This window comes from Typopeltis vanoorti, chromosome 6, assembly GCF_054136105.1.
Source record: "Typopeltis vanoorti isolate ZY-2024b chromosome 6, IOZ_Tvanoo_1.0, whole genome shotgun sequence".
NCBI classification, from domain to species: domain Eukaryota; kingdom Metazoa; phylum Arthropoda; class Arachnida; order Uropygi; family Thelyphonidae; genus Typopeltis; species Typopeltis vanoorti.
In genome coordinates this window covers 130753191-130766393 of record NC_143554.1, presented here as the reverse complement: position 1 = coordinate 130766393, position 13203 = coordinate 130753191, and the positions used below count along the sequence as shown (strand labels likewise).

At 39.6% G+C, this 13203-nt stretch overlaps 1 protein-coding gene across 4 annotated transcripts in view; it reads left to right on the top strand.

The window, feature by feature from the left end:
• The window catches only part of LOC150105947 (uncharacterized), a 261696-nt gene that overhangs the window by 51988 nt on the left and 196505 nt on the right, over positions 1-13203 (top strand). For all 4 annotated transcript variants that reach the window (XR_016548463.1, XM_090394430.1, XM_090394428.1 and 1 more), the window contains exon 2: positions 40-188. Coding sequence is in view for 3 of the 4 variants with exons in the window: in XM_090394430.1 (XP_090250556.1) it covers positions 54-188 (135 nt within the window). In the remaining variant the exon portion in view is untranslated. The remainder of the gene's footprint in view (positions 1-39; positions 189-13203) is intronic.

The following is a 13203-nucleotide window of genomic DNA, read 5'->3' as shown; positions in this document are numbered from 1 at the left end:
TAAGTACTATTAAAATTTATTACACACTTTTTATTTTAGAGTTTTGAGAAAACATGGAAAAACTTGAATTGGTGCTATTATTCACAATATTATTTCACTCAGTGATCACTTTTCCCATGAGTCCAAGACGTCATGAAAGAAGCAATAGGGAAATAGCAGAAGGAATGGATAATGAAGAAATATATTCTGTAAGTTATCATACAAATTTGTTATTTAAATTTAGCAATTCTAGGAATAAAAATAAACCATTAAAAATTTCAAAATGAGTTATGAAGAATGACAGGATGATACCTCTTTCAGCTGGAAAAGACCTGATTAGTATTCTCAGCATGAGAAGAGGAATCTTCATATTTGATTGTAGAACACAATCGAAGGTAAAGTAATTGATCTGCTATAGTGGTAGTAGGGCTGAAAAGCAGAACTTTCTTCTGGGAAAGTTGGGCTTTTCAGCTCATGTGCAATCGAATTGCTTATAGAATGCTTCCTTTAACAGACAGAAATACTATTAAATAGGCATTACATAGTGTGTAACGTTGGTTGTAGCTTAGTTGGTTTAGACAAGCCCTTTGGTTTGAAAGACCTGGGTTTGAATCCCATCTATGACATGAGGAACTTTTATCAGGTGTTTTCAATCAAATAGTAAGTTAGGTGGTCTCATATGAAGGTGGTGGGTTTTTGTCCTGGAAACTCAGGTTTCTCATCTATCATAACAGGCAAATCGTCCAGAAGAATATATGTAGTACAGATGTAGGACATACAGGAATAAGGATTAACCACCCTATTTTGTCATATTACAGTGCAAGTGTTCATGGTTTTCAACACTTGCACTGTAAAGTATGAGTTTATGCATAAGCATAAAGCAGGAAGGAAGGACATAGCATTGGAGGCTCCCCCTAAGAAACACAAAGTCTATCATACCACTCCTTAAACTCATTGACCGTTCTCGCTCTCACCACTACATCAGGCAATGCATTCCATGGTTCAACCACCCTCCATGCAAAGAAACCACTCCTCACCCTCTTGCGCACAGTTTCCTTTGGTAACTTCCAGGGATGGCCTCTTGTCACCACTCCTTCCCGCTGTTCAACCAAGCTAAAGAACTCCCCAGTGTCAACCCTGTAACCACTTCTCAACAGTTTAAGAGTCTCAATCATATCACCTCTCCTTCTATCCACCAAACTCTGCAGTCTACACTCCCTCAACCGATCCTCATAACTAACATTGTACAGTCCCGACACCATCTTTGTTATCCGCCTTTGTATAATTTCCACAGTTAATTTATCCCCTTCAAATCCTAGTGACCAGATCTGAGAACAATAGTCTAAGTGTGGTCTGATCAGAGTCTTATACAACGGAATGATAACCATTTTATCTCTGCAGGTCAGTGTCCTTCTCACTATTGCAGCAATCCTCTGTGTTACCTTCACTACCTTTGCAATATGTCTCCTAAATTTCAGGTTTCTATCATTCATCAAACCCAGATCTCTTGTCTCTCCTACTTCCTCTAGTTTAACTGCTCCCATAGAGTATGCAGCATCCCATCGATGTGTCCAAACCTCAAGACCTTACATTTTGCTGCATTAAACTGACACCCCTTCCCCCCATTCATTTGCCCATCTATCTAGCTTATTCAAATCCTCTTGCAGGGCTTCCACATCTGCACTATTACTAATAACCCTTCCCAGCTTCGCATCATCCACAAACAACCGAATATCCCCTTGCAATCCACAGACAATGTCATTGATATAAAGGTTAAACAATATAGGTCCCAGTACTGAGCCCTGTGGAACTCCACTTCTAACCTTCTGCCTCTTTGATATTGCTCCACCATCGATGGACTTCAAACAACAAAAATAGAAGTTAAGTAGGATTATAGATCTCAGGGAGATGATTCATTTGAGGCTATCTGATATGAGACAGAGGCCAATAGGAAAAAATATATTATTGGTTACTTCTATAGACCTATGGAGTCCAGAGGAATATGAATGCCAATGATCGGCAGATTACCACAATGAGTGTGCAAGGTGAGCAATTATCATGAGAGACTTAAGCCATTCGGAAAATCAAAGTCTTATAAAGGCTATGGTTTGACTATATCTTGATTCCTTTGTATAGATTTGGTCACTTGAGTTTTTTTGAGATCAGGAGGTGGTGGAACAGATTCAGAGATGAGTGACCAAGCTGCTGACATGTCTGTGGAATGCTTCCTATGAGGATAGATTTAAGGTGTGTGGGTTGCAGAGTATAATGACAATTCGTGTCATTCTTACAGAGGACATGATAGAAACTCATAAGTTACTAAAGGGATTCTGTAAGATTGACACGAATTTTTTCAATGCATGAAAAATAGCACCCCCAGAAGTTGTGTAAGAATGTGATTAGTAAGGGTGTATAGACTAGGTTCTTTCTTAGAGAGTGGTGAATGAATTGAATGGATTGCTGTATTTGTGAGTGCTCCAATGGTGAGTGAATAAATTTAAGGAAAGGTATGATAGGTATAGTGTGAATAATGTGATCTGCAATATGATTCTTTTGACTATGTGAAGACACCCCATACAATAATAATTAATGGTTGGAGTAATGCTTAGCGAATGCAATGGCAGAGAAACATAAAAGAAAGAAATGCTGGCCAAAAAGGCAGAGTGTAAAAGAGCAGAAAAAAGGATGAGTAAGGTGGTAGTTTGTATGATGACTCAATGATAAGACAAATGCTTGAGAATGACAAAATTGACAAGATTAAAGATACTAGTGATGCTATTAGGATGCAGAGTAGGAAAATAAAAGAGATGATTATTTTGGCAGGCACAAATGATCAGGCAAGTGACAATTGTAGTATGTGAGAAGGTATGATAAAGTTTCTGGTAGACACCATAAAATGAGTTCGAAAGGAAAAATTGTGAATCTAATGCCATGATATGATAGAGGTGAGTGGAAAAGAGTGGTCCCAATTATATATGAGTCAATGTGTAGTGCAGAAGGATTGATGAATAGTTTGTGGATGTGTGGAATGAATTCAGTGGATGAAATGACTTCTACAAACCTGATAGTTTATTATTATTATTATTATTCAGGCCTCCATAGAGTCAAAAGACTCATCGTGGGAGGTCCTTCCTAAGAACATAAAGTCTGTCAAGATTCATCGAGGGGAGTTCCCCCCCCCCCTAAGAAACACAAAGTCTATCATACCACTCCTTAAACTCATTGACCGTTCTCGCTCTCACCACTCCATCAGGCAATGCATTCCACGGTTCAACCACCCTCCATGCAAAGAAACCACTCCTCACCTTCTTGCTCACAGTTTCCTTTCGTAACTTCCAGGGATGGCCTCTTGTCATCACTCCTTCCCGCTGTTCAACCAAGCTAAAGAACTCCCCAATGTCAACCCTGTAACCACCTCTCAACAGTTTAAAAGTCTCAATCATATCACCTCTCCTTCTTCTATCCACCAAACTCTGCAGTCCACATTCCCTCAGCTGATCCTCATAACTATCATTGTACAGTCCTGAAACCATCTTTGTTATCTGCCTTTGTACCCTTTCCACAGTTAATTTATCCCCTTCAAATCCTGGGGACCAAATCTGAGAACAATAATCCAAGTGTGGTCTGATCAGGGTCTTATACAACGGAATGATAACTGTTTTATCTCTTCAGGTCAGTGTCCTTCTCATTATTGCAGCAATCCTCTGTGTTATCTTCATCACCTTTGCAATATGTCCCTTAAATTTCAGGTTTCTATCAATCATCAACCCTAGATCTCTTGTCTCCTCTACTCCCTGCAGTATATCTCTTCCAATAGAGTATGCAGCATCCCATCGATGTGTCCCAAACCTCAAGACCTTACATTTTGCTGCATTAAACTGACATGCCCCCATTCATTTGCCCATCTATCTAGCTTATTCAAATCCTCTTGCAGGACTACCACATCTGCACTATTACTAATAATCCTTCCCAGCTTCGCATCATCCACAAACAACTGAATATCCCCTTGCAATCCACTGGCAATGTCATTGATATAAAGGTTGAACGATATAGGTCCTAGTACTGAGCCCTGTGGGACTCCACTTGTAACCCTCTGCCTCCTTGAAACTGCTACACCATACACAACTCTCTGATACCTATCAGACAGCCAATCCTGAATCCAGTTGACCAATCTGACATCCAGACCCATGTGCTGCAACTTAAATATCAGCTTATAGGCACCCTGTCAAATTCCTTTGCTAAGTCTAAGAAAATTGCAGTATATGCCTTTCCCTCATCTAATGTTCTTGTAACTTTATTATAAAAGGCTAGCATATTGCTAAAACAAGAGCGCCCTTTCACAAATCCATATTGACTCTCACAGATAACATTACCCTCATATGCTCAATGCTGTATACAGTCCCTCACTTCTTTCTCCAAGATCTTAACAACTACTGATGACACACAAACTAGCCTATAATTAGACACTTCCAGTCTGTTACCACCCTTATGCAATGGCACTATCTTACCTTCCTTCCATTCCCTGGGCACCTTTCCCGCAGCCAGACTTTCATTGAAAAGTTTATTAACATTTGAATGAAGTTTGAGTTCTCTAGAGAAAGTATTATTCAGTAAGAGTTCTGAAGCACAGAGTCAGGGAAACTAGATATTTTAGGGTAAAGCAGGCAAGTGTGTGTGTGTGTGTGTGTGTGTGTTTGTGTATAGACATTACTCTATACACACACATACACACACACACACAAGCAAGGTGACTGAGTACAAGAATGATTATGTGATGCCGAATATGCTTCCTCATATTGAGTGGGATAGGCAATACAAAGTGTAAGGGAGGTTGTGGATTGAAAGAGATATAGTTTTGTATACTAATGCTAGAAGCATCTGAAATAAGCAAGAGGAATTTGTGGCATGATTATTTCATCTTGCCAAAAATTTATAGGTATTAGCTGACAGAAGACAGGACACTCAAGGGTGTTGCAAGAGAAGTAGTGGTGTGTAAAGAGGGCTTCCATTTCAGATAAGTTTTTTGAAATAATTAATACTATGTGTGTGTGTGTTCATGAGTAAGAGTTACTGTGAAAGTTGTGCACTTGCAGTGTTATTAGAGTGTGGAATTTTTTATTTAAGTTTATTTACGAATTCATTGAAATTAGATCTTAGTATAGTAACTGGCAAAGGAAAGATGGTAGCGGCTTTGTAAATGCAGGAATTCAATTTCAATCATTTCATGAAATGTGAGGTGTGCTATATGTACCCATTTGATTATATAGATAAATTGTGGATATTTAAGGTGGGTGGAAGGAGGGTGTGTGCAAAGTGGAAGCTGAATGAGGACTTGATGAGTGCAAATATGTTGATAACTGAAAGTATTAGTAGCAAGAATGCCACAAGGAGGATGAGTGCTCATCTGGTAGAAAAGGATGGTGTAAAAGAGCAGTGAAGAAATGTTAGAAAAGTTTTGAAAAAGAGAACGAGTGATCTGAGAATTTAGCAATCAATGGTAAGAAAGATGAAAGCGATGCGAATGTGGCAGAAGTTAAAAAACAAAGTGCAGTTAAAGATAAGTGGCAAGCAGCATTTACTGTGAATAAACATGTATAGCTGGCAACAAAATTGGGATAATGAATGAGAGCGAAAATGTGATGCAAGATTCGAAAATTCAAAAGAATGAATGAGAGCGAAAATGTGACACAAGATTTGATTGAGTTGGTTAAGATGAGGCAAGAGATGAGATGAATGTGGAATTAAGTTAAGAGAATTAGAGATATGTATGGAAGAGTGAAAATGATTCTTCTTCTTCTTCTGCAGCTTTTCCCACTTAAGTAGGGTCGCTGTTTGTGGTGAGTCTCCTCCACAATTTCCTGTCTTGGCTGTAGCCACATCAAAGTTCTTCATCCTCAAGTCCTCCTCCACCATCTCTCTCTCTCCATCTCTTCTTTGGCCATCTGCGCTTCCTCTTCCCCTGCACATCCATTTGCATGACCTTTCTTCCCACATACTCTTCCTCCTTCCTCATCACATGACCAAACCATCTCAACCTTGCCTCCTGTATCTTTGCTCCTAAGTTCGTAACTTTCACCGTTCCCCTTAGATAGTCATTTCTCAGATGATCCTTTCTGGTCACACTGCACATCCACCTAAGCATTCTCATCTCTGCTACCTCCATCCTGCTGATACTATTTTTCCTCAGGGCCACAGTTTCCAAAGCATATGCCATAACTGGTCTCACTATTGTCCTGTAGATTTTGCCTTTTAGATTGATCAGTACCCTCTTATCACATAGCACTCCAGCCATCTCTCTCCAGTTCCTCCATCCTCCTTGTATCCTACATCCCACTTCCTTCTCAGCCTCACCATTGATCCTCTTTCATTGTTTAACCTAAGTATCTAAAGTCACTGACCTTCCTGATGACATTTCCTTCCAGCTCCAGATCTGTCTCCTGGCTGCCATCTACTTTCAACACATATACTCGGTCTTACTTCTGCTCAGTCTCATACCTCTCTCTTCCAGTACTTTCCTCCAACTTTCCAGTTTGGCTGCCACTTCTTCTCCTGATTCTGAACACAGCACAATGTCATCTGCATACAACATAGTCCAAGGCACGTCTTCTCTCACTTCCTCTGTCACCACCTCCATCACAATATTAAACAGGAACTGACTTAATGCAGACCCTTGATGCAAGCCAGCTGTCACTGGAAAACTTTCTGTCACTCCCAGGCAGGTTCGAACACTTGTCTTCACATTTCTGTACATCTCCTGCACCAACCTGACATATTTCTCTGGTACCTTCTTCTCCTTCAGACACCTCCAGACTTCTTGCCTTGGCACTCTATCATATGCTTTCTCCAGATCAATAAATACCAGATGTAGCTCCTGTTGATTCTCTCAAAACTTTTCCATCATCTTTCATACCCCAAAGATAGCATCTGTGACTGATCGACTAGGCATGAAGCCAAATTGCACCTTTGCAATCTCCACCTCCCTCCTCAATCTTCCATCAAGAACCCTTTCTAGGATTTTCATTGTGAAAATGAAAATAAAGAGTGAAAATGATGAAAAAGGATAATGTTGGTATAAAAGAGGTAACAAAAGACCCACGAATGACATTGTGTGGTGATTCAATTATTAAGGGTGTGCTGGACAAGAAGATGCACAAAGTTTGTTTTACTGGAGGTAGAATGAGTAGAGTAATTGAGGCATTGGATATGAGAAGTAAGTGAGCAAAAGAGTTGGTAGTTATAATAGGTACAAATGACTTGGCTGTGAACACATCAGATTGTATATCAGGAGATTGAGACAGATAAAAGAGAATAGTGTGATAGGAAAGGTAGTAAGCATGTCGCCCAGGTATGACAGTGGTGAGATGAGGCAGAGAGCAAGGATTATGAATGATATGTTAGCAGAAATGTGCAAGGATGAAGGAATGCAGTTTGTTACTGTATAGAATGAATTTGAAGGATGAAGTGAACTGTATAGGAGCGATGGACTGCATTTGAGTTGTTTTGCTGTGAGTCGCTTGGAGAGAGTGGTGTTGGAAGGCAGAGAAGTGAGTGCAGAGAATGAATCTGATCACATGGGAAGCAGTGTGGAAGAATGGGAGGAGTAAGACAGGAGAGAGAGATTGAAGAGGTGGTTTTGAATGAAGAAGTGAGTGGCATGAATATAGAGATTGAGAGAACAGGTGTGTGCAAGACAGACAAGGAAAATGGGGAGGTTCAGAGTGGACAGTGGAACATAGCATGAGAAAGGTAGATGCTCTAAGAGGATGAGAATGCATGTGTAGACAAAAAGCGAAGGGGATAACCTGGTATCAAGGGGAAATAGTTGGATTTGAAGAAGGTTCTCAGATGAATAAGGAGAAAAAGAAATGGCTCGAGTTAAGCATGGAGAAATCACATCAAATAAGTGGTATCAGTGGAACTAGCTATAGATCCAGGAATAAGCTGCTATATTTGTATACAAATGCTAGAAGTGTAAGAAACAAGGCAAATGAAAAAGGTTGCATTAATGGAATCTGTTCACCTAAAAAGTGTTCAAATAAGTGAGACATGGTTGGATGAGGATGACATCCTGACAGGAATAGAGATGGAAGGGTATGATGTGTTTCATGAGAATGGAAAGGGTAAAAAGGGAGAGGGAGTGCTGTTGATGATAGATAAGGAGTTATGTCCATACAAAGTAGAGCTGCAAGAGGGAAATAGTTCCAGTGGTTTTGAGGCGGTGAGGTAGAGGTGAATAGAATGAAATACTTAATCAGATGTTGTTATAGACCTGATAATGTGGATAGTACTGACTATGAAATGTATAATCAAATTAGCCAAGCAAATAAGAAAAAGGTGATCATTATGACGATTTTAATTATTGCAATATAGGCTGGGATGATGACATAGCAACTGGAAGTAAAGAAACTGAATTTCTTGAGTTTTTGAGGGACAACTACCTCAGAGAGTATGTAACAGAGAGCACATGAGGATTGAGGATCTTGGATTTGATCATCTCATCAGAGGATGTAGTTATAAATGAGGTGTCAAATCACCCTCCAGTTGGTGAGAGTGACCATGAAGTGATTACCTGAGCAGTTGCCAGTAGCGTGAGAACCTATGTGAGAAAAGGGTATATGTGGAACTACAAGACTGGTGATTATGAGGAGCTCAGGAGACAGCTTGCAGGTGTAGCATGGAATGAGGAGTTAGCTGGAAAAGAGATCAATGCAGCTTGAGGGGTATTCAAGAATTATCTAGTTGTAGCAATGTTTAAATGTATTCCAAGGGGTTAAAAGGTTAAATAAGATAGGTGCAAAATGGATGAATGAAGAGATTGTGAAGAAAAAGTGAAGTATGAGCAGGAGATAGCTAATGAATCCAAAAAAATAATCCTAAGGAGTTCTTTTGATGTGTAGCCAGCAAAAAAAAAAAATAATTATGGAAGGATGACGTTGATTGGAGAAAATGGTATAAGGACAACCAACTGCTACAGAAGATATAGTGGAGATACTTAATGAGCAGCTCATAAAGGTCTTTCATTCTTGTGAATGTGACATCATGTAGAGTTTGAGAGCAGTTGATGATGGGGAGGAGAGACTGACTGAAAGTGAGCAAGAAGTATATGGGGAATTGAGCAAACTTGACGTTAATAAGGCTGTGGGACTTAATAATATATCACCATGCATTCTGAAGGAATGTGCCAAGGAGTTGACATCTGCCTTGACATATTTTTTTAATATGAGTCTTGCACTGGGTCAGGTTCCTAAGGAATGGAAGGAGGGCAAGATTGTGCCACTTCATAAGGAAGGTGATAGAACTCAAGCATCAAATTACTCACCTATCTGTGTGTCTTGTGAGAACTAGTGAGAACTAGGATCCAGAATTGGGTTGACAACAATGGTATTATTTTTGATGGACAGCATGGATTTACTAAAGGATGTTTTACTAATCTACTTATTATAATAAGGTGATGTCTTCCTTGGACAGAGGAGAGGGATACACGATAGTATACTTAGATTTTGCAAAGTTGATAGATTACCACGTGATAAGTTGATAGTCAAACTACAGCTGTTGGGGTTGGATATTAGATTAGTGCATTGGATTAGAGGCTGGCTATCTGTTAGGTATTATTATTATTATTATTGTTCCGGGAAACTCCAAGGAATCGACAGACTCATCGAGGGAGGCCCTAACATCATGTCTGGAACAACTATTCAACATTCACACAGTATCTATCATATCTTGCCTTGAACTCATTCACGGTCGTAGCACCCACAACAGACTCTGGAAGCTTATTCCACTCATTCACCACTCTCCAAGTAAAAAACCTAGCTCTAACACCCTTGTCAACAACGCTCTTGCCCAGCTTCCATGCATGGTCCCTAGTCCTCCCACCACCAGTCATATTTTCAAAAATATCTTCTGGATCAATCTTATAAAAACTCTTCAGTAATTTGAATGTCTCAATCATATCACCCCTCCTTCGCCTATCGTCCAATTTCTGCAACCCACAAATCTTCAACCTATTCTCATAAGGTTCATTCCACAGACCTGCTATCATCTTGGTCACTCGTCTCTGGACCCTCTTCACTTCCTCCCCATCACGAAGAAATCCTGGTGCCCATAACTGGGCACAGAATTCCAGATGGGGTCTTATCAAGGCTCGATACAGAGGAACAACAACTTGTTTGTCTCTGCATGTTAAAGTATTTTTCAGAAGCCAAGTGATTTGGTGAGCTGTTTTAGTCACTTTTGCAATGTGCCCCCTAAACTTCAACTCCCTATCCACCAGCACTCCCAAATCCCTGGCCTCATCAATCTCCTGGAGTACGGTTCCACCAATGCGATATACTGCTGCTATTCTTTTCACCCCAAAGTGCATACCCTTACACTTTGCCACATTAAACTGACATCCATTTTTCCTAGCCCAGTCCTCCAAACTATCCAAATCATCCTGTAAAATTTTGACATCCTGTGCACTCATAATTGCTCTACCCAACTTTGCATCATCAGCAAAAAAGTGAACACTTCCTCTCAAATCCTTTCCAATATCATTGATGAACAAATTGAAAAGCAGTGGTCCAAGAGCAGAGCCCTGCGGCACTCCACTAGCCACAAGACGTCTTTTTGACTCCCATCATCATCATCATCATCATCAAATTCCTGCCATGTACCCTCAAGGGGTGTACAGGATATGACAGTACTACATGAAAAAACTACATCATTACTAACTTCCTATCTACAATTTTCCTCCAAATCAGTCTGTTACTTGTCAAGACTCCAACATTATCAGATCTTATATTTCTATCGTCTAAGGCACTTTGTACTGTATCAATCCACCTATATCTTGGTCTTCCTCTGGGTCGTTTTCCTGCCAACCTTGCAGAGAACACTTGTTTTGCTAATCTTTCCTCTCCCATTCTATTTAAGTGACCATACCATCTGAGATTAGCTCTGCTAACGCATTCCTGGATGCTGACAATGTCAAGTTCTTTCCTAATATCCTCATTTTTAATATGATATTGCCATTGATGCCATCTGTTCACGCCTCTAATCTTTCTCAGGACTCTCATATCTGCGGTCTCTAGTCTTTGGTCAAGTGTTTTACTTCTGACCCAGCTCTCAGATCCATAAGTTAAAATTGGTTTGAACACAGTCTTGTATACAGCTAATTTAGTGTTCCGACTAATTTCTTTCTTATTCCATATGAATTTATTCAATTGACTTCCCACCATACCAGCTTTGCTGATTCTGTTGTCTATTTCTATATTTAGTTTACCATCTTCAGTAAAAATTGTGCCTAAGTAGCTGAAATGTTTTACTTGTTCCACAGGTTCTCCATTCACAACACAGTTGACATTTTCAATGATTCTGCCTATTTTCATTGTCTTTGTCTTTTTATTACTGACCTTCATACCATATCTATTACAACAGCTATTCAATTTAGTCAGAGAATCTTGCAGACTTGTAGCGGATTTATTTAGAAGTATAACATCATCCGCATAAAGCAAAGAGCTGACATTAACATCTCCAATTTTGATATCAGGTTTAATACCACATTCCTTCATAATGTGATACATATAGATAATGAATAACAGAGGGGATAATGTACATCCTTGTCTCACACCAGATTTAACATTAAACCATCTTCCTGTACTTCCTTCAATTCTAACTGCTGACTCACAACTCAAATAAAGACTAAGTATTGCTTGATATAATGCCCCATTGACACCATATAACTGCAGCGTATTGAATAGCTTCTCTCTTGGCACCTTGTCATATGCCTTTTCCAAATCGACAAAACTTAAATACAGATCTTTGTTATATTCCCATGCTTTCTCGACTATTTGTCGTAAAGTGAAGATCTGATCCTGACAGCCTCTATTTGGCCTGAATCCAGCTTGTTCTTCACCAAGCTTTTCTTCCACAATTCTTCTCAACCGTTTCTCAAGTATACTTGCATAGATCTTGCCAGGAACACTCAGTAGGGAAATACCTCTGTAATTCTCACATTCAGTTTTATTTCCCTTTTTATATATGGGTACTATCAGAGCTCTACTCCAATCATCGGGAATTCGTCCCTCTGTCCAGGCTTTCTGAACTATGCAGTGCAGCCACTGTAAGACTCTTATACCACCATACTTCAGCATTTCTGGTCGAATATCATCTACTCCTGCTGCCTTTCCACATTTCAAGCCTTTGATGGCTTTTTCTACTTCAAGTATGGATATGTATTCCTGACTGCATGCCTGGTCAGTGTTTTTTATCACTGTGCTGTCATCACTGCTTGTTTCATTTAGCAGTTTTTCAAAGTAATTACTCCATACTTCAAGGATATCTTTTTCTCCTGTTTTCATTTCACCTTTATCATCTCTAATTCCTTTTACAGCACTCTTTCCTCCGTTCCTAAGCTTCTTCAACAACCTCCAGAATATTTTGCCACCTTCTTGATATTTATTTTCTATATTCTTGCCAAAGTCCTCCCATGACTTTTGTTTAGCTAGTTTTACACACTGTTTAGCTTTCTTACATTTGTCTCTGTATTCTGTAAGAGTAAAAGCTGCCTTATTTGCCAGGAACTTTTGATATGCTTTCTTCTTTTCCTTCACTGCCTCTTTAACTTCCTGTGTCCACCAGGGAGTTCTGATTTTTTTATCTTTGCACACAACCTCACCACATGCTTCTCTGGCAGAATCAATCAATGTTTCCTTCAGAGTTTGCCACTGAATCTCCAAGGTTTGATTCCTGTTCTCAAACTCTTTCATTTTCTTCTCAATAATCTTTCTGTATTTTAGTCTACAGTTTACATCTGAGAGCTGCTCAACTTTTAGTCGCTTTAAAACTTTCTTACATGTTATTCTTTTTGACTCCACCCCTGAATAAACCACTCTCTGGTATCTCTCCTTCAACCACCCTCCTATCCATCTCACCAAACCTATATCCATCCCCATCTGCTCCAGTTTACTGATTAGGGTTCCATGTGGTATCCTATCAAAGGCCTTGGCAAGGTCCAGTAGTATCACTGTAAACCCACTAACCCTATCCAGTTCAGCCTTCACTGTGTTATAAAACGTGAGCAAGTTACTGAGGCATGATCTACCCTTCACAAAACCATGTTGTCCCCCATACAATATCCCATTTTCATCTATCCAATCCTGTATTCTTTTCTTGACTAATTTCTCCAAGACCTTGACAATGATTCCTGATATGCTAATCGGTCGGTAATTTACAACAGCAGTCTTG